At 48.9% G+C, this 18,993-nt stretch overlaps 1 protein-coding gene across 1 annotated transcript in view; it reads right to left on the reverse strand.

The window, feature by feature from the left end:
• Positions 1-7,344: 7,344 nt before the first annotated feature.
• Positions 7,345-18,993, reverse strand: part of LOC120925701 (vomeronasal type-2 receptor 26-like) — a 38,478-nt gene continuing 26,829 nt past the window's right edge. The window contains exons 5-7 of the mRNA XM_040336084.1: positions 13,132-13,362; positions 10,737-10,860; positions 7,345-8,287 (exon numbers count right to left, since the gene is read on the reverse strand). Coding sequence (XP_040192018.1) covers positions 7,386-8,287; positions 10,737-10,860; positions 13,132-13,362 — 1,257 coding nt within the window. The 3' untranslated portion in view covers positions 7,345-7,385. The remainder of the gene's footprint in view (positions 8,288-10,736; positions 10,861-13,131; positions 13,363-18,993) is intronic.

Genomic DNA, 18,993 nt, shown 5'->3' on the forward strand with positions numbered 1-18,993 from the left:
CCCTCAGTCAATGACGTCACAAGTGGGCGGGTTCACCAGGTGACATCATCTGGGTGGCCCCGCCCCTTAGTTATTAAAGAGCAGGATCTGGGGGCCACCTTGTTAAAGGGGGCTTCCAGATTCCGATAAGCCCCCTGCCCGCAGACCCCCACAACCACCAGCCAGGGCTGTGGGGAATAGGCTCTTGTCCTTGAATTATTTTTCCCACCATGGGTGTGAGTGGGGCCCCATGTCAAGTTTTGCCTAAGGCCTCACAAAGCCTAGAGCCGCCTCTGCAGATACTTATTCCAGGAGCCCCTCACACACCCGCCATTGCCACCCGGGGCATGGAGAAAGGTGGGAGATTGCCTCTGGGCGAGGCCTGCCTACTCCCAACTCCTGCAGTCCGGCTCCTCTCTCGAGTACACGCACAAAATACACTTAAAAAAATAATCCAGGTTTCAACTTCATAAAATAGAGACGCTGCTCCAGGAACCTGACATGTCCAACCACACGGGTGACCGTTCTCTCCAGTGTGTTCCACGCGCCAAACTTGTCAAACAAATGCAATGTGGAGACACAATAATGCTAGGCATATACTAGTTGAAAAATCGTTTGAACGAGTTCTTTGAAAAACAAAAGAGAGAGAGTGAGCGACATGTAATGACTGACTTTCGAATGATCAATCGCTCAGTGGACATACAGTTTAGATCTCCTGCAGATTGTGTAAGTTTGCCCCTTGACGCCGCGTACACATGATCATTTTTCGGGTTGTAAAAAACTACGTTTTTAAGGGTCTAGAAAAAACGATTATTTTTTTTTTTCAACCCGATCATTAAAATGGCGTTGCCTACACACGATCGTGAAAAAAAAAATGCTCTAGCAAAGTGGGGTGACGTACAACACGTACGACGGCACTATAAAGGGGAAGTTCCATGCGGATGACGCCACCCTGCTTTAGCCTGTATGCCCCTGCTTTTTTGAGTATCTCACTTCTACACTAAGAGAATTTGTCATCTGTGGTTTCCTATGCTGTAACCCGCTTGAACATTTTCGTGTTAGTGTGGATTTTCGAAAAATTTAAGAACACTGGACCCTCATATATGAGGACAAGTCCACTTTGAGATAGTGAGACTTTGTTTTCTTCTTTTGAACCTTGCTCATATCCCTGAAGAAGCTTAACGGTGAAATGCGTCGATTTGCAAGGGCTCACTATGTATATTTTATCATCCTATATTAGTGGTCCCCAACCTTTGTGGCACCGGGACCGCTTTTGGTGTAGCCACTTTTTCAGGGCCCGGGGGAGGGGGGTGGCGTCATATAAGGAAGGCGGGTGGTTTGCAGAGTGTTACAACCCACCCTGCACTGTAAAGGAGCACTGTAATATAAAGGGGCCTGCACTGTAAGGATTACACTCCCCTTTATATCGCAGTGCCCTTTTGCAGTCATGGCTCCTCATCACAGTCCTCCCTGCGGTTATGACCCCCACCACAGTCTGCCCTGCATTAATGCACCCCCCCTACCACAATCATAGTCCTCCCTGCAGTTATGCACCCCCCTCCAATCACAGTACTCTCTCCATAGTGCCAATTTTAATCGCTGCCTTCCCTGCAGCCTATGTCTATTTTCTCATACTTCAGCAGGAGGTGAGCCCTGTCATCGACCGCAGTATAGTTAGCAGCCTGTATGTATTCTGCCATTTCCCCCGAGCGTCCGACAATGTCAGCCTATTAGCAAGGCAGGGGGCGGGACGTGTGCAGATCGTGACAGAGAGCGAGAGACTCTTCATAATAACAAGTGGGCAATCGCCCGCTTGTTAATATAAGTTTGGCAGCTCTCGCTCTCTGTGACGATCTGTAGCCGTCCCGCCCCGTGCCTTGCTAATAGGCTGACATTGTCGGACGCTCGGGAGAAATGGCAGAATACATACAGGCTGCTAACTATACTGCGGCCCGTGACAGGGCTCACCTCCTGCTCCGATGGCAGGCCGCTCGACAACAGGCCGCGGCCCGGAGGTTGATGACCCCTGTCCTATATGATTTTTTAACCATATTGTACATTTATGTGAACATACTAATGCATTTATTCAAATAAATTGTAATATATTTTTCCTACAAGTTTTCACATTGTAAACCAAGCTGTGGCCACAGCTGGAACAAGCGCAAAGCGCTGTCCCACTCAATAGAGCCCCGTGGTGCCTGACGGCTCTACCACCTAGTCTCAAAAGGCATCCACTGATCGGCAACACAGTCAAACAAATGTGCACGCCTGTTGACGCTCTCCTCCCTCTCTACCCACTGCTCGGCGTTGAGACCCATAAGAGGCAACCCTCAATTCGAACCGGGCATGAGGGATAAACCCTTCCAGGCCCTAAGGGAGGCGGGCATGCATCAAGCATGGGAGATGGAGGTCTGTGGCGGAGCTCTTAGATCCGGGGGGCGCGTACCGTCTAGACCAGTGTTTCTCAACTCCAGTCCCCAACAGGTCATGTTTTCAGGATTTCCCTCAGATGAAACGGGTGTGGTAATTGCTAAGGCAGTGAAACTGATCAAGTCACCTGCGCAAAATAATGGAAATCCTGAAAACATCACCTGTTGGGGCGCCTTGAGGACTGGAGTTGAGAAACACTGGTCTAGACTTTATGAGAGCGCTACAGCTTAATCATTTCCTTGCCAGCCTGCCCCCTCCCAATGACGCGAACCAGCCCCTTACGGAGTTTGAGGAGCTCTGTGCAGAGACAGGAGTGTTACCACACACGCTTTCCCTAACCTATGGTGTGCTCGTCACGCCGCCTGGCAACTACCAACCTCCGTGCTTCCTTAAGTGGGAAAGGGACCTGGACTGCCATTTTACCAATGCCCAGAGACGGAACATACTCGGGTTCACACACAAGTCTTCCTTATGCACCAAAGCCCAGGAAACAAATTACAAACTCCTCACGCGCTGGTACAGAACACCAGCCGTATTGCACAAGTTTTTCCCAACGACGCCGGACCTCTGTTGGTGCTGCCAAGAGAAGAGTGGCACTCTTTTACATATTTTCTGGTCCTGCCCCAGACTTCAGAACTTCTGGGGAGAGGTTGACAGGTAGCCCAACAATTTACAGACCGCACTGTCCAGAACGAACCGGCCTACTTCCTTCTGCATGCTAACAGCACACCAGCACGAGTATACAAAAACTCGGTTGTACGTCACCGGCTAGATACAGTGAAGGCCTGCATCCCTATCTTATGGAAATCTCCCCACCCACCGACTGTAGCCACATGGCTTCAGAAAGTGGATGAAATAGGTATGGAAGACCTGATCCTAACCAGCCAAAACAGACAAGAGCTGTACACCAAAACCTGGCAACATTGGAGCCTCCTCAAATACACCACTGAAGGGCAACTCCTGAGGGGAGCCGGCCCGGCACCCTGAATGCCAGATGGGATCTGATTCCATTTCGCTCTTTCTTGCCGAGCTGTCAATAAATCCCCATTGACACCTTGCTATTTACGCATAAGGGGTCTCTACAACAAGTAATTTAATAAATGACCTCTGAGGGTGAAAAATAATTCGACATTTAAAAGGGGCGTACCATCATCCAAAGTATAGATATATATATATATATATATATATATATATAAAAGAAATGTCTCTAAGGTCCCCAGACCAAGGAGCCAAGTACAAGGGGTTTTTTTTTGGGCCATGGTTGGACTATCGCGGTACTATTAGAAAGGTATGAAATGTAAAAAGGAACAGGTAATTAATAAAGAAACATTTTATTGAATACAATCTAAAAGCCCCCTCGCAGAAAGCGAAGAGGGCAGTTGCCACCACATGGGGTCCCGGATGGCGACGGGAGGACACTGGTATGAACGAGTTGGACCTACTTGAATACAAGGTTGTGTAATAACAAGTAGGGGGCCGACGGACCTCGGACCCTCTGTGGCCTTACCGGGCTCACAGTGCCATTGGTAGGTGTCACTACCCTGACACCACCATGGGATCCTCTGTGGTCCCCCCTCCCGGGTTCCATTATCATGGACACCCTCCAGTGGAGGCCAGCTTGGCTCCTTCGAGAAACCCTCAACCAGGGCTCCCCTTCCCGGAGGCCCCCTACTTGTTATTACACAACCTTGTATTCAAGTAGGTCCAACTCGTTCATACCAGTGTCCTCCCGTCGCCATCCGGGACCCCATGTGGTGGCAACTGCCCTCTTCGCTTTCTGCGAGGGGGCTTTTAGATTTTCTTCTGATGAAGCGGCTCTAGCCGCGAAACTAGTAAAGATGTTCGATACGACTTTCAACCCACTGTTCTTCTCCCCCTTCTGGGATTACTACACTGGTGTTATGTTGGTCATTATTGTATTTTTTAACTCTTCATTGTCCAATTATGTTTTTTTGATTTTGTATTCAATAAAATGTTTATTTATTAATTACCTGTTCCTTTTTACATTTCATACCTTTCTAATAGTACCGCGATAGTCCAACCATGGCCCAAAAAAAAACCCCCTTGTACTTGGCTCCTTGGTCTGGGGACCTTAGAGACATTTCTTTTATATATATATATGTCTCTACAACAAGGATTGACTCATTGCCACGTGGGCGAGGGACTGGGCCCAGGTCTGTGGGTTCCACCACCTTCCCCCCCCTCCTATCCTCTCGCACAACCCCCCCCCCCCCCCTTTTCTTTTTCTTTCCTATTTCGGGCAGTGATGCAATCTTTCTATTTTCTACTCCTGAGTAACTACAACCTTTGAAGAGAAATAAAAAAAACAGGTGCTGGGCCGCAGTGCTCGGGCTGAAACCGGCCACCCACAAAGGTTAACCACGAGGAGAAGCGCATCGCACTAAGCTCAGCATGGGAACTTCCCCGGTACGGAGATCTGAACGAGAAAACGGTATCATTAGACCCCACTCTGTATGGGGTACTACATGGGGACGAAGTAATACTGCATGCTTTGGACGCTCATGTTGAACTATTGCCTGTAACCGTACCTTACCAATGTGGATGTTTTATTGTACTGTTGTTCATTCTGATGCTGTTGCTGCTGCGCTATGTGTGTGGACCAGTTTCCCTGACATAAATATATTTGTTCACATTGTTGTCTATGCCTTTAATCACTTAAGGACCCCTTCACCCGATATACGTCGGCAGAATAGCACGGCTGGGCACAATCACGTACCTGTACGTGTCTCTTTAAGCCCAGCCGTGGGGTCGCGAGCGCACTGCCGCCGGTGTGCTCGCGACCCGGTCCTAAGCTCCGTGACCGCGGGACCTGGGAACCAGATCGCCGCCGGTGTCCCGCGATCGGTCACAGGAGCTGAAGAACGGGGAGAGGTGTGTGTAAACACACCTTCCCCGTTCTTCACTGTGGCGCCGTCATTAATCATGTGTTCCCTGATATAGGGAAAGCCGATCAATGACGTCACATGTCCAGCCCGCCCCTCTACAGTTAGAAACACATATGAGGTCACACTTAACCCCTACAGCGCCCCCTAGTGGTTAACTACCAACTCCCTGCAATTGTCATTTTCACAGTATCGGTGCATTTTTATAGCACTTTTTGCTGTGAAATTGACAATGGTCCCAAAAATTTGTCAAAATTGTCCGATGTGTCCTCCATAATGTCGCAGTCACGAAAAAAATCACTGATCGCCGCCATTAGTAGTAAAAAAAAAAAATTATTAATAAAAATGCAATAAAACTATCCCCTATTTTGTAAACGCTATAAATGTTGCGCAAACCAATCGTTAAACGCCTATTGCGATTTTTTTTACCAAAAATATGTAGAAGAATACGTATCGGCCTAAACTGAGGAAAAAAATGTTATATATGTTTTTGGGGGATATTTATATATAAAATATTGCATTTTTTTCAAAATTTTCGCTCTATTTTTGTTTATAGCGCAAAAAATAAAAACCGCAGAGGTGATCAAATACCACCAAAAGAAAGCTCTATTTGTGGGAAAAAAAGGACGCCAATTTTGTTTGGGAGCCACGTCGCGCGACCGCGCAATTGTCAGTTAAAGCGACGCAGTGCCGAATCGCAAAAAGGGGCCTAGTCCTTAAAGAGGAGTTCCACCCAAATTTGGAACTTCCTCTTATCCCACTCCTCTCCCCCTTACATGCCACATTTGGCATGTAATTTTTTTGGGGGGGGAGTGGGGGCTTCAGGAAGAGTGGGACTTCCTGTCCCACTTCCTCCTTCCTGTAGGCGACTAAGCTTAATCGCCTTCAGGAAGGGGCTGCTGTAGGCGATCGCCTAGGACACGTCACTGGTCCTAGGCGATCTCCTGGCCAATTACACGGCGCTGCGCCGCGCCGCTCGCGCAGTGCCGCTCGCGCATGCGCAGTGGGTGCCCGGCCGTGAAGCCGAAAGCTGTCACGGCCGGGTGCCCACACTGAGAATGAAGACGCCGGCCGTGGAGGGGGGGAGAGGAGCGGAGCCCCGGCCGGCGCGTCGCTGGAGCGCTGGAGCAGGTAAGTGTCTGTTTATTAAAAGCCAGCAGCTACACTTTTTGTTGCTGCTGACTTTTAATAAACATACAAATGGCTGGAACTCCCCTTTAACCTGCCTAATGGTCCGGGGTCTTAAGTGGTTAAAGTCCGACCTTTTTGAGGTCTCTTGTAGCACCGATTTTTTTTTGTTCCCTGTACATATACGGGGAGTGCATGTTTTTCACTATTTTTGAATACAGTTGCACATCACATTTGGTTATTTGTATTCAGTGGCGGCTGGTGCTCAAAATTTTTGTGGGGGCGCAAACAAAAAAAAAAAAAAAAAAACAATTGCAGCCTCACTGTACCTATCAATTGTCACCACTGTGCCATGCCATCAAATGCAGTCACTGTGCCATGCCATCAAATGCAGTCACTGTGCCATCAAAACGCAGCCACTGTGCCATGCCATCAAAATGCAGCCACTGTGCCATGCCATCAAAATGCAGCCACTGTGCCATGCCATCAAAACACAGCCACTGTGCCATGCCATCAAACGCAGCTACTGTGCCATCAATTGTCACCACTATGCCATCAAACACAGCCACTGTGCCCCCAATTGTCGCCATTGTGCCCCCAATTGCCGCTGGCCTTGATAGGCACTTCCACGCAGCCAGTCAGCTGCCGCTATTCAGCTGACCGGCGCTCAATGTCCGGTCAGCTGAATAGTGGGCGGCAGCGGCGAAAATATACAGATTCATACAGTGTATGAATCTGTATATTTTACTGGCTGTGAGCGAGCCAGAGGCGGAGGCGCTCCTGCGTCCCTATGGATGCACCACCACTGTTTGTATTATATATTGTGTTTGAAGATTCATCACATTACACATTGAGCAAGCGACGCATTATTTATTACATTATTATTTAAAAGTGTTTTCCTGGCAGATATTTATGATTTCACTTTTGAGTATTGTGTTCTGATAATCATTTTCTGCGGGGTGTTTTTTTCCTGGTATTCAGCTCCGGTTTGAAAATTATAATATAACATTTTGGGAAAAATATACATCCTAACAATCCAGCACTGGAGGTCAGTATGGCGAATATCTCCACAGCCACCATGTATTTCCCTCTGGTGCTCAGATAGGCCGGGATCATGGCAATCCAGACACTGCAGAACACCAGCATGCTGAAGGTGATGTACTTGGCCTCATTAAAACTGTCCGGTAATGTCCTCACCATGAAAGCCAGAAAAAAACTCACAGCTGCCAGAAACCCCATATAACCCAACATAGAGTAGAAGCCGATAACTGACCCTTCATTACACTGAATGATGATCTTCCCAGGATAGGAGTCCATGTCATACTCCTGAAATGGTGGAGAGATGGACAACCAAACAACACAGATCAGAACTTGGACAGAAGAGCAGGTCAGGACCAAAGAATTAGATACTTCAACAGTGACCAATTTTTTCCATGTACTGCCGGGTTTGGTGGCCTTGAACGCAATGTACACAATGATAGTCTTGGCCAGAACAGAAGACACAGCGATGGAGAAGAAGATCCCAAAGGACATTTGTCTCAGCATGCAGGTTATATCCACAGGACGTCCGAGGAAGAAGAAGACGCAGAGGAAGCTCAGCAAGATGGCGGTCAGGAGGATGAAGCTCACCGTCCGGTTATTGGCTTTCACAATTGGAGTGTCCCGGTGATAAATAAAGTTTCCTAATACAAATAATGTCACGGCTGAGAATGTTAAGCCTGTCAATGAAAATATCAGAGCCATCACATCATTTTCATAGGACAGAAAATCATATGTTTTAGGTACACATTTCGTTTTTCTGTCGTCAGGCCACTCTTCATCAGGACATTGAAAACAGCCGTCACTATCTGCAATAAAAAATAAATAAATAAAACACACTCCGCCTTCCTAATCAGAGAATGCCTTCATTGAAAAAAAAATTGATTAGGCATCCTACATATGGCAGTAAGTACTAGTGATTCCCTGTGGGCTGTGTGCCGAGGGGACGTCACTCTCACAGAATTCGAGCAAGGCGCAGAAGATTTCAGCTATTATACTATAGTGATCTTCAGCTTCCCCAACGCCCCACCATTAGGGATGAGCTTCGAGTTCAAGTCGAACTCATGTACGACTCGAACGTTGCCTGTTCACCGAACAGCGAACAATTTGGGGTGTTCGCGGCAAGTTCGCGTGAACTTTAGAACCCTCATTAAAGTCTATGGGACTCGAACTTTTAAAATCTAAAGTGCTAATTTTAAAGGTTAATATGCAAGTTATTGTCATAAAAAGTGTTTGGGGACCTGGGTCCTGCCCCAGGGGACATGTATCAATACGAAAAAAAGTTTAAAAAAATTGAATTTTTTTCGGGAGCAGTGATTTTAATAATGCTTAAAGTGAAACAATAAAAGTGAAATATTCCTTTAAATTTCATACCTAGGGGGATGTATAGTATGCCTGTGAGGTAGCGCATGTTTCCCGTGCTTAGAACTGTCCCTGCACAAAGTGTAATTTCTGAAGGAAAAAAAGTAATTTAAAACCACTCCCGGCAATACAGAGAAAGGTCATTCATAAAAAAAAAGCATGATCAAGGGTCTGGTGTGGATTTTTGGGGGGAACTCCACGCCATTTTTTTTTATTTGGGGTAGAGTTCCCCTTAAAATCCATACCAGACCTGAAGGGTCTGGAATGTATATTTGGGGGAACCCCACATCATTTTTTTTTTTATTTGATGCGGGGTTCCCCTTAATATCCATACCAGACCTGAAGGGCCTGGTAATTGATTTTGGGGGGACCTCCACACATTTTTTTTTTTTTTTAAATGAATGACTTTTCTCTGTATTGCCGGGAGCCGACAATTCATTATAGCCACGAGTGATTTTAAATGACTTTTTTTCCTTCAGAAATGACACTTTGTGCAGGGACAGTTCTAAGCACGGGAAACAAGCGATACTTTATAGGCATACTATACACACCCCCTAGGTACAAAATTTAAAGGAATTTTATTGTTTCACTTTAAGGCCCAGTACACACGACCGAGTTTCTCGGCAGAATTCAGCCAGAAACTCGATGGGAGTCGTATTCTGCCGAGAAACCCGGTCGTGTGTACGCTTTTGGCCGAGGAAACCAACGAGGATCTCGTCGGGCCAAATAGAGAACATGTTCTCTATTTCCTCGTTAGTCAATGAGGAAACTTGGCTCGCCGAGATCCTCGGCGGCTTCACAAGGAACTCGACGAGCAAAACGATGTGTTTTGCCTGTCGAGTTTTTTCGGACGTGTGTACGGGGCCTAAGCATTATTACAATCACTGCCCCCGAAAAAACTGCCATTTTTAAAACTTTTTTTGCATTGATACATGTCCCCTGGGGCAGGACCCGAGTCCCCAAACATTTTTTTAGGACAATAACTTGCATATTAGCCTTTAAAATGAAAAGTTTTGGTATCAAACGTTCGAGTTCCATAGACTTTAACAAACAGGGTTCTAAAGTTCACACAAACTTTTGGTCTGTTCGCAGGTTCTGGTGGGAACCGAACGGGGGGGTGTTCGGCTCATCCCTACCCACCATGTATGAGGTACGAATACAGTGGAACTTCAGATTGCGACTAACACGGTTAACAAGCGTTTCGCAATACAAGCACTGTATTTAAAAAAAATCCTAACTCGGTTTGCGAGTGTTGTCTTGCAAAACGAGCAGGATTCAGGCCAAAGCGGTGTGCATTACCGCGTTTGGCCTGAGGCGGGGGGTCGCAGCTGATCGGCGCCGTTCGGTAATGCTCAGAAAGACACCAAAATACTCTGTTCCCGAGCCTTTCTAAGGTTTGCCGAGGTCAGCCGAGGTGTCCTCGGGCCTTTCCTGCCATTTCCGAGGCTCACCGGTGCCCCCCCCCACCTCTGGCCACATGCGGTATTGCATGCCATTGAAGTCAATGAAGAATAAATAATTTTCGTTTCCATTGACTTCAATGGGAAAACTCGCTTTGATATGCAAGTACTTTGGATTACGAGCATTGTCCTGGAATGGATTATGCTCGTAATCCGAGGTTCCACTGTACTTACATCATGCCAAGCTGGACCGATGTAAGCATAAAATACAGATAATTCCTGGAGTTCAGCTCTAAGCTAAATCTCCATCACCGGTTGCAGCCAAGGCTGTATGAAGACATCATGCTTTCCAAGACACCAAATTGATGAATGGTGGAACACTTGTAAATGCTTTGCCACTTTCATTATTTTTTTAGTTAAGACATTTAACAGAAAGTGCAGTTGCTATTTACAATTACGGTTGTATTTTTCTTTACTCTTTTTTGGCCACTCCTACCTGTTACATTGGACACCGCCCCCTCGGAACATGGGACACAGTCATAGCAGCAGACATGGACACTCCCCTTGGGAGCTTTTCTGTATCCAGGAGGACATCTGTCATTACATCGGGATATCGGCATCTGGTACATACAATCACAGTCAGGTGTACAGTCACATATTTAAGAGACCCTATCAGACATTCCTGGGCTATTACTAAAATGCTCACCATAGAGAAGCTTCACATTTATATTATATACTTTACATTTGCACCTGCTTGTTGTTTCATATTTTTAGATTCATACTTTATATACAGATTGATAAGTGGGGGCGCAGGAGCGCCGCCCCCTCTCTCCTGCACCCGTCACTCAACAATAGATATATTCAAGCATTGCTTGAATATATCTATTGTTGCCCCTGCCACCCCCTATTCAGGTGTCCGGCCCCCTGTTGAGCGCCAGGCATCTGAATAACAGCGGTGGGTGTGTTTTGGAAGTGCCTGATTAGAGCCAGCGGCTCTAATAGGCTTCCTGATTACAGCCTATGAGCTCTAATCGGCTTCCAAATGGTTAACCAGGCTGTGCGTTCCCTGATTAAACAGTGCTGTGTTAGGGAATCACTTCCCTAACCCTGACCCGCCTCTTAGCCAGTCAGGTGCGCCAGGTCTGGTTACCGGTCACCTGATTGGCTGAAGCGACATCGAGGGTGGGAGAAGACATCGAGGGAGCGTGGAGAGGACGGCGCTGACCCGAGGAAGATATGTGTCAGGCTGGGGACTAACTGGCTGTATTTGGGGACAAACTTGCTGTATTAGAAATCACCGAACCTCCAGGGAGACATGGAATTTGAGGTAAGTGGCCAGTCGGCCTCACGTCCTCGCTTCGCTCAGACAGCTCACTGCGCTCGCTCGGCCCTAACATCCCCAATCCACGGAGATGTTAAGGAATGAGCCTGGATGCCACCCGGGGTTCGGAGATTTCCATGGGCTTTATCTGCGCCTGCGCAGTCAGGCAGAGAACCATCTTGATAGGGGAACTAGATCGACAAGACACCGGCACTGGGGGAACTACAGATCATTGAGGGAACCATGAATGCCAACATGTGCTGTGACATACTGAAGCAGAGCATGATCCCCTCCCCTCAGAGACTGAGCTGCAGGGTAGTATTCCAACATGATAACGACCCCAAACACACCTCCAATGCCACCACTGCCTTGCTAAAGAAGCTGAGGGTGAAGGTGATGGACTGGCCAAGCATGTCTCCAGACCTAAACCCTATTGGGCATTTGTGGGACATCCTCAAACGGAAGGTGGAGGAGCGCAAGGTCTCCAACATCCACCAGCTCCGTGATGTCGTCATGGAGGAGGGGAAGAGGACTCCAGTGGCAACCTGAGAAGCTCCGGTGACCTCCATGCCCAAGAGGGTTAAGGCAGTGCTGGAAAATAATGGTGGCCACACAAAATATTGACACTTTGGGCCCAATTTGGACATTTTCACTTAGGGATGTACTTTACTTTTGTTGCCAGCGGTTTAGACATTAATGGCTGTGTGTTGAGTTATTTTGAGAGGACAGCAAATTTACACTGTTATACAAGCTGTACACTCACTACACAACATTGTAGCAAAGTGTTGTTTCTTTAGTGTTGTCACATGAAAAGATAGAAGAAAATATTTACAAAAATGTGAGGGGTGTACTTCCTATGATGGGGTGACAATGATGCTGCACTGCTCCTGACATCAGTGCAGAGTTGCCACCCTCATGTAGGCTGTTCCTTCTTGCACTACAGTGGGAGGAGAAAATGCTGAAGTGGGTGTGTCTATCAGCATTGTCACTGCTGACTCTCCAATAGTTTGTCAATCAGCACTTTAGTTATGGCGGCGATCTGCGATTTTTATTGTGACTGTGACATTATGGCGGACACTTCGGACACTTTTGACGCTATTTTGGGACCATTAACATTTATACAGCGATCAGTGCTATGAAGATGCACTGATTACTGTAAAAATTACACTGCTAGTGAAGGGGTTAACCACTAGGAGGCTAGGAAGGGGGTTAAGTGTGTCCTAGAAAGTGATTCTAACTGTGTGGGGGGCGGGGCTTACTGTGACACGACACTGATCACTGCTCCCGATGAGAGGGAGCAGCCAATCAGTGTCCTGTCACTAGGCAGAACAGGGAGATGCTTTGTTTACACAGGCATCCCCCCGTTCTGCCGATCCGTGACACGATCACGGGACACCGGCGGACATCGTGTCCGCGGATCTTGCGGGCACGGTCACGGAGCTCGCGGCAGGGGCGCGCGCGCCCCCCCGGCGGCAAATTTTAAGCAACATACCTGTACGCCCATTTGCCTGTCCGTGCCATTCTGTGTGCGCTGGTCGGCAAGTGGTTAAAGCTGTATTTCATTTCTTACCGTGCCGCCCTTCCAGGCGATGTCTTCTGGGTTTATGTTAAATATTCCATCTATGGCTTTGCCGTCATCAAAGCTGGCCAGTGGTTGGAAAGCAGATTCGTAACCATCTCCAGTTTCATGAATGATCCAATTGGCTAAAATCACCCCGGATTGGACTTCCCCACCGTTGTTAAAGAAGATTTCTTCTCCGGTTGCGTCGGTGTAATGAATGTTTCCCACAAAGTGGTGCAGCTTTCCAAGAAGGATGGAGACACATATAAAACAGTTACAAGAGTTCTTCTAGTTGAACACACAATGCAGTTCTGTAGCCATCAATACAACAATGAATGGGCCAGATTCAGGTATAATTGCGCTTTTTTTACGGAGGCGCAGGGCAAAGTTTTTGCCCTGCGCCCCCGCAATTTTTTTGCGCTGCCCTCGATTCACGGAGCAGAAGCTCCGTAAATTGCGTGGGCGCGCCGGCAAAATGCCCGGCGCAAGCGCGCGCAATTTAAATGATCTCGTAGGGGGGCGGGAATCATTTAAATTAGGCGCGCTCCCGCGCCGAGCGTAGAGCACATGCTCCGTCGGGAAACTTTCCCGACGTGCATTGCGGCAAATGACGTCGCAAGGACGTCATTTGCTTCAAAGTGAACGTGAATGGCGTCCAGCGCCATTCACGATCCACTTACGCAAACGACGTAAAATTTGAACGTCGCAACGCGGGAACGTGGCCATCCTATAGCATTGGCTGCGCCTGCTATTAGGATGTGTAACGTTGCGCGAAACCCGACGTACGCAAATTACGTAATTTGCGTACGCAGGGCCAGCGCAAGTTTGTGAATCGGTGTTAGTATGCAATTTGCATGCTATACACAGATCACAATGGGAGCGCCCCCTAGCGGTTTTCGCTAGAATGCAGCCTTAAATCTGTGTGGCATAAGAGCCTTATGCCGTGCAGATTTTAGGCTGTAGTCGGCGTAGCGATGTTCCTGAATCAGGAGCATTCGCTACGCCGGAGCAAGTAAGCAATTGCGCCGTGTAACCTATGGTTACACGGGCGCAATTGCCTCTTGAATCTGGGCCAATGGGTTTTGTTAAATGCAAAGAGCGTAGGTTCCTGAATCTGACTTCTACCAGCCCCAGTACAGCAGAGATCTGATTGGAGAAGAAAGAAGCAGCACAAGGAACAAATCAGTTCAGCTGCAGTGCGCATGTGCTGACTAAGGATGAGCTCCGGCGTGTTCGCACAGTCCACGTGCAGAGCCCACCAGGAAGGTCGGTACCGCGCTGCGCTAATCACAGGCAGGGAGACATTTCCTGATCTCTGCAGCCCAACATCGGGACAATGTTTCCCTGCCTGTGATTAGCACCGCCAGGGCCGATCCTAGGGTCACAGACGCCTGGGTACAGAAATATTGCTGGCGCCCCCACATGGGCGTGGTCATCTTACTAACTCCTCCCCTTTACAAATGTTTCTATGGCTACGACTCAAACACAGAGATGTTTCCTTAAGAAGTCTTCATTAGTGTCCCCCATCAGAGCCCCCCACAGCAGGTGTCCCCCATCAGAGCCCCCCACAGCAGGTGTCCCCCATCGGAGCCCCCCACAGCAGGTGTCCCCCTTCCGAGCCCCCCACAGCAGGTGTCCCCCTTCAGAGCCCCCCCAGCAGGTGTCCCCCATCAGAGCCCCCCCAGCAGGTGTCCCCCATCAGAGCCCCCCACAGCAGGTGTCCCCCTTCCGAGCCCCCCACAGCAGGTGTCCCCCTTCTGAGCCCCCCACAGCAGGTGTCCCCCTTCTGAGCCCCCCACAACAGGTGTCCCCCTTCAGAGCCCCCCCAGCAGGTGTCCCCCATCAGAGCCCCCCCAGCAGGTGTCCCCCATCAGAGCCCCCCACAGCAGGTGTCCCCCTTCCGAGCCCCCCACAGCAGGTGTCCCCCATCAGAGCCCCCCCAGCAGGTGACCCCCAACAAAGCCCCCCCACAGCAGGTGTCCCCCATCAGAGCCCCCACAGCAGGTGTCCCCATCAGAGCCCCCCCACATCAGGTGTCCTCATAGATCAGTACCTGTCCAATAGATCCCTGTAGCTCGGGTGCGCTGGGAGCAGAAGCACATTACAGGGGGCGTGGCATACGTGGCATCTTTGGTTACTAGGAGGGTGGCACTCGGAGAGCATTTCTGGGAGTGCACGGGGTGATTGGCAGCAGCTCCGGCCAACCCAGAAGCCTCTCATCACACCGCCTATGGAAGAAAAGCTGACACACGCAGAGGGGGCGGGGCAGACAGGAGACTGCTCCACACGCACCGGACAGAATTAATTAATGGAGCCTAGTACCGGAACGTGTTCCGGTACTAGGGTCCGCTGCGGTACCCTACCCGGATTCCAGGGACAGCGGGAGGTATGCGCTCTTGTCAGTTGCCAGCAGAGAGAGCAAGCGGGATGGGGAACCGCAGCACCCGCTACATGCGCTTCGCCTCTGGACACAGACAAGGAGGAGGGAGGGGAGCACTTTGGAGCATCGACGCCCCCACCTCTGCGGCGCCTGGGTGCGGAGCACCCCGCGCACCCTGCCTAGGATCGGCCCTGAGCACCGCGCGGTGACGATTTCCTGGTGGCCTCTGCACGTGGACTGTGTGAACACGCCGGAGCTCATCCCTAATGCTGACAAAGAACATGCTGATAGGAGGAGAGAGAAGAGTCTTACCAGTCTGCTGCTTCTCCTTGTAGGCAGCTGTAGTGCAGGGCAGCCTAGCTGGCTGCAAGAGGAAGTGTATATACTAGGGTGACCACTAGGGTTGCCACCCGTACAGGATTCACCCGGACAGTACAGGTTTTGAATCCTGTGTGCGGGAATCAGTACGCCTGAGCCCCGGACACTCTCTGTAATAGGTTTCCCCGTGCAGACGTCTCTCTCCCTGCCTGCACTGTCCAACGCTCTGGCCGAGTCTCTGGTGCTGTGTAAATTGTGTGCGGTGACACATTGTAGGAGCGACTGTGTGCTGTGAGGGAGGAGAGACGCACCAGTGCCTTTTTCATGTAGACACACAGCCTCTGGCTTTTCCCCTCTGCAAGCCGAGCATCAGCATGTGATCTGTATGGACAGCGGGAGGAACAAACACAGAGCCTGAAGGGGACACCGACAGCTCGGTGAGTGCAGAGCTGAGAGTCTTTACCTTCCTGCAGTTCAGTCCACAGGCTCTCCAGTGTGGGACTTGTCATGCTGCTCTTTCCAGGGACATGGCTGCTCATTGAAGATCACAGTCTAGTTCTCCCTGCAGTCCCATCCTGGCATAATTGCTTCATTGTCCAGAGCTCACTCAGTAGCCTTTATCTAATGTCTTCTTTCTTCTGTGGATTGCTTTGATTTAAATTTTTATGTCAATTAAAAGTCCACTGCCCCACTGACACCGTCCTCTGCCCCACTGACACCGTCCTCTGCCCCACTGACACCGTCCTCTGCCCCACTGACACCGTCCTCTGACACCGTCCTCTGCCCCTCTGACACCGTCCTCTGACACCGTCCTCTGCCCCACTGACACCGTCCTCTGCCCCACTGACACCGTCCTCTGCCCCACTGACACCGTCCTCTGCCCCTCTGACACCGTCCTCTGCCCCACTGACACCGTCCTCTGCCCCACTGACACCGTCCTCTGACACCGTCCTCTGCCCCTCTGACACCGTCCTCTGACACCGTCCTCTGCCCCACTGACACCGTCCTCTGCCCCACTGACACCGTCCTCTGACACCGTCCTCTGCCCCTCTGACACCGTCCTCTGACACCGTCCTCTGCCCCACTGACACCGTCCTCTGAATTGCTTTTCTCACAATCCCTAGAGCTGTTCTGTCTGAGATTTTTCTTGGTCTTCCAGATCTTGCTTTAACTTCCACTGTTCCTGATGACTGCCATTTCTTAATTACATTCGAAACAGAGGATATTGACATCTGAAAACGCTTTGCTATCTTCTTATAGCTTCTCCAGCTTTGTGAGCGACAACTATTTTCACTTTCGGTTTTCTAGACAACTGCTTAGAAGAAGCCATGGTGCTGATTGTTGGGGGAGGGTCAGATGAGTCTGGGCATTTAAAACCTTTGAGATTGACATCACCTGGTCTTCCCAGACGATGATTGAGAACAATCCATGACACTGGCAGGTCTCAGCTTTGTAAAGGGGGCAGTGCATGCTAGAAATTCTGCAGGGTGCCCAAACTCTTGCAGACGCCATTTTTTTGTTTTCTGACATTTTGAAAGTGTAAATTATGGAAATAAAATCTAACTTTTTTTTTACATATTATAAAAATGTCTAATCTGTAATTTAATGCCTTTTGGGGATTTTTCCATCTTTCCTTGGCTTCGTTATGCACATTAATACAAATTTTTACCTGGGGTGCCCAAACTTTCGATCCCCACTGTATGTGATGGTGTTGTGCTATGTGTGTGCGCATGTCTATGTGTGTGCATGTGTCTGTGTGTGTGCGCGTGTCATATATACATATGTGAGGAAGGGCTGGGTGCATACAGATATGTGGAGGGGGCTGTGTGACGGTATCGGTATGATATCTCCGTCAACGTTCCCTTCTTCCCATAACGAAAATCACCCCAATATTCCACGAGGAGGGATATCCCTGGAATCGCCCAGAAAGCCACACATGCCAAGCTTACTGCTAGAACAAGACACTTTATTGACACAAAAACTCAGCTTATATGTGGTTACAGCCTGTTAGGAACGCCCCCCTCACACAGTGGGGTTTCCCATACAGATTATAGGAGACAAGTCGGAGCCGACCCTGCAGACACGTTTCTTTAGATAAAGACATCAGCGGAGTTAATTACTAGGTGTAACAGCCTGACCACAATGAAGCAATCAGAATAATTAACATGAGCCACTTATCTAATCATTGTAAACAGTAAGGCCGGTCTCCTTCCCACACACAATAAATCAATTACCATTTGAACTAGGGAGCTGGCTGAGGAAGGGTCATTAACATGTCAATAGCTTGTAACACATGAATCCATCTAACCCACAATTTAACCAAGCAGGGAGATTTACACTGACATATCCTTCACAGGCTGAATACGTACAGGTGTGAGGAGAGGCATGTACACACACACACACACACACACATGTACACACACACATGTACACACACACACACATGTACACACACACATACACATTCACGCACACACACATGTACACACACATCCACACGTACACATGTACACACACACACATGCACACATGTACACACACACCTGTACACACACATACAAACACATACACATGTATACACACACATATGTACACACACATGTGTACACACACACATGTACATGCGCACATACACATGCACACACACACACACGTGCACACATACACATGTACACACAAATGCACATGTACACACACACACTTGCGCCCACACACACATGTACACAGACACCTGTACACACACACACCTGTACACACACGCATATGTACACGCACATACGCATGTACACACGTGTATATACACATGCACATGTACACACACACAAACCTCAACGCACACAGATACATGTACACACACATACCTGTACGCACACATAGACACACATATGTACACGCACACGTACAGACACATGTACACACACACACATACCTGTACACACACACACACACCAGTACCCACACTTGTACACACACACACCTTTCACTTCATAACAAGCCCTTACTTGTAAGGTGGTCCTCCTAGTCTAAGCTCTTGTTCCCACATGTTGCTGAGACACAGAGAGCCAAGAACAGTCCACAATACAGTACAGGCAGCACACACGAGGAGTGCACATGCAGAAAATAGCCAGCTCAATGACACAGAGCAGCAGGAGCTGCCAACTCACACGCATGCA

Source organism: Rana temporaria, chromosome 1, assembly GCF_905171775.1.
Source record: "Rana temporaria chromosome 1, aRanTem1.1, whole genome shotgun sequence".
NCBI lineage: Eukaryota > Metazoa > Chordata > Amphibia > Anura > Ranidae > Rana > Rana temporaria.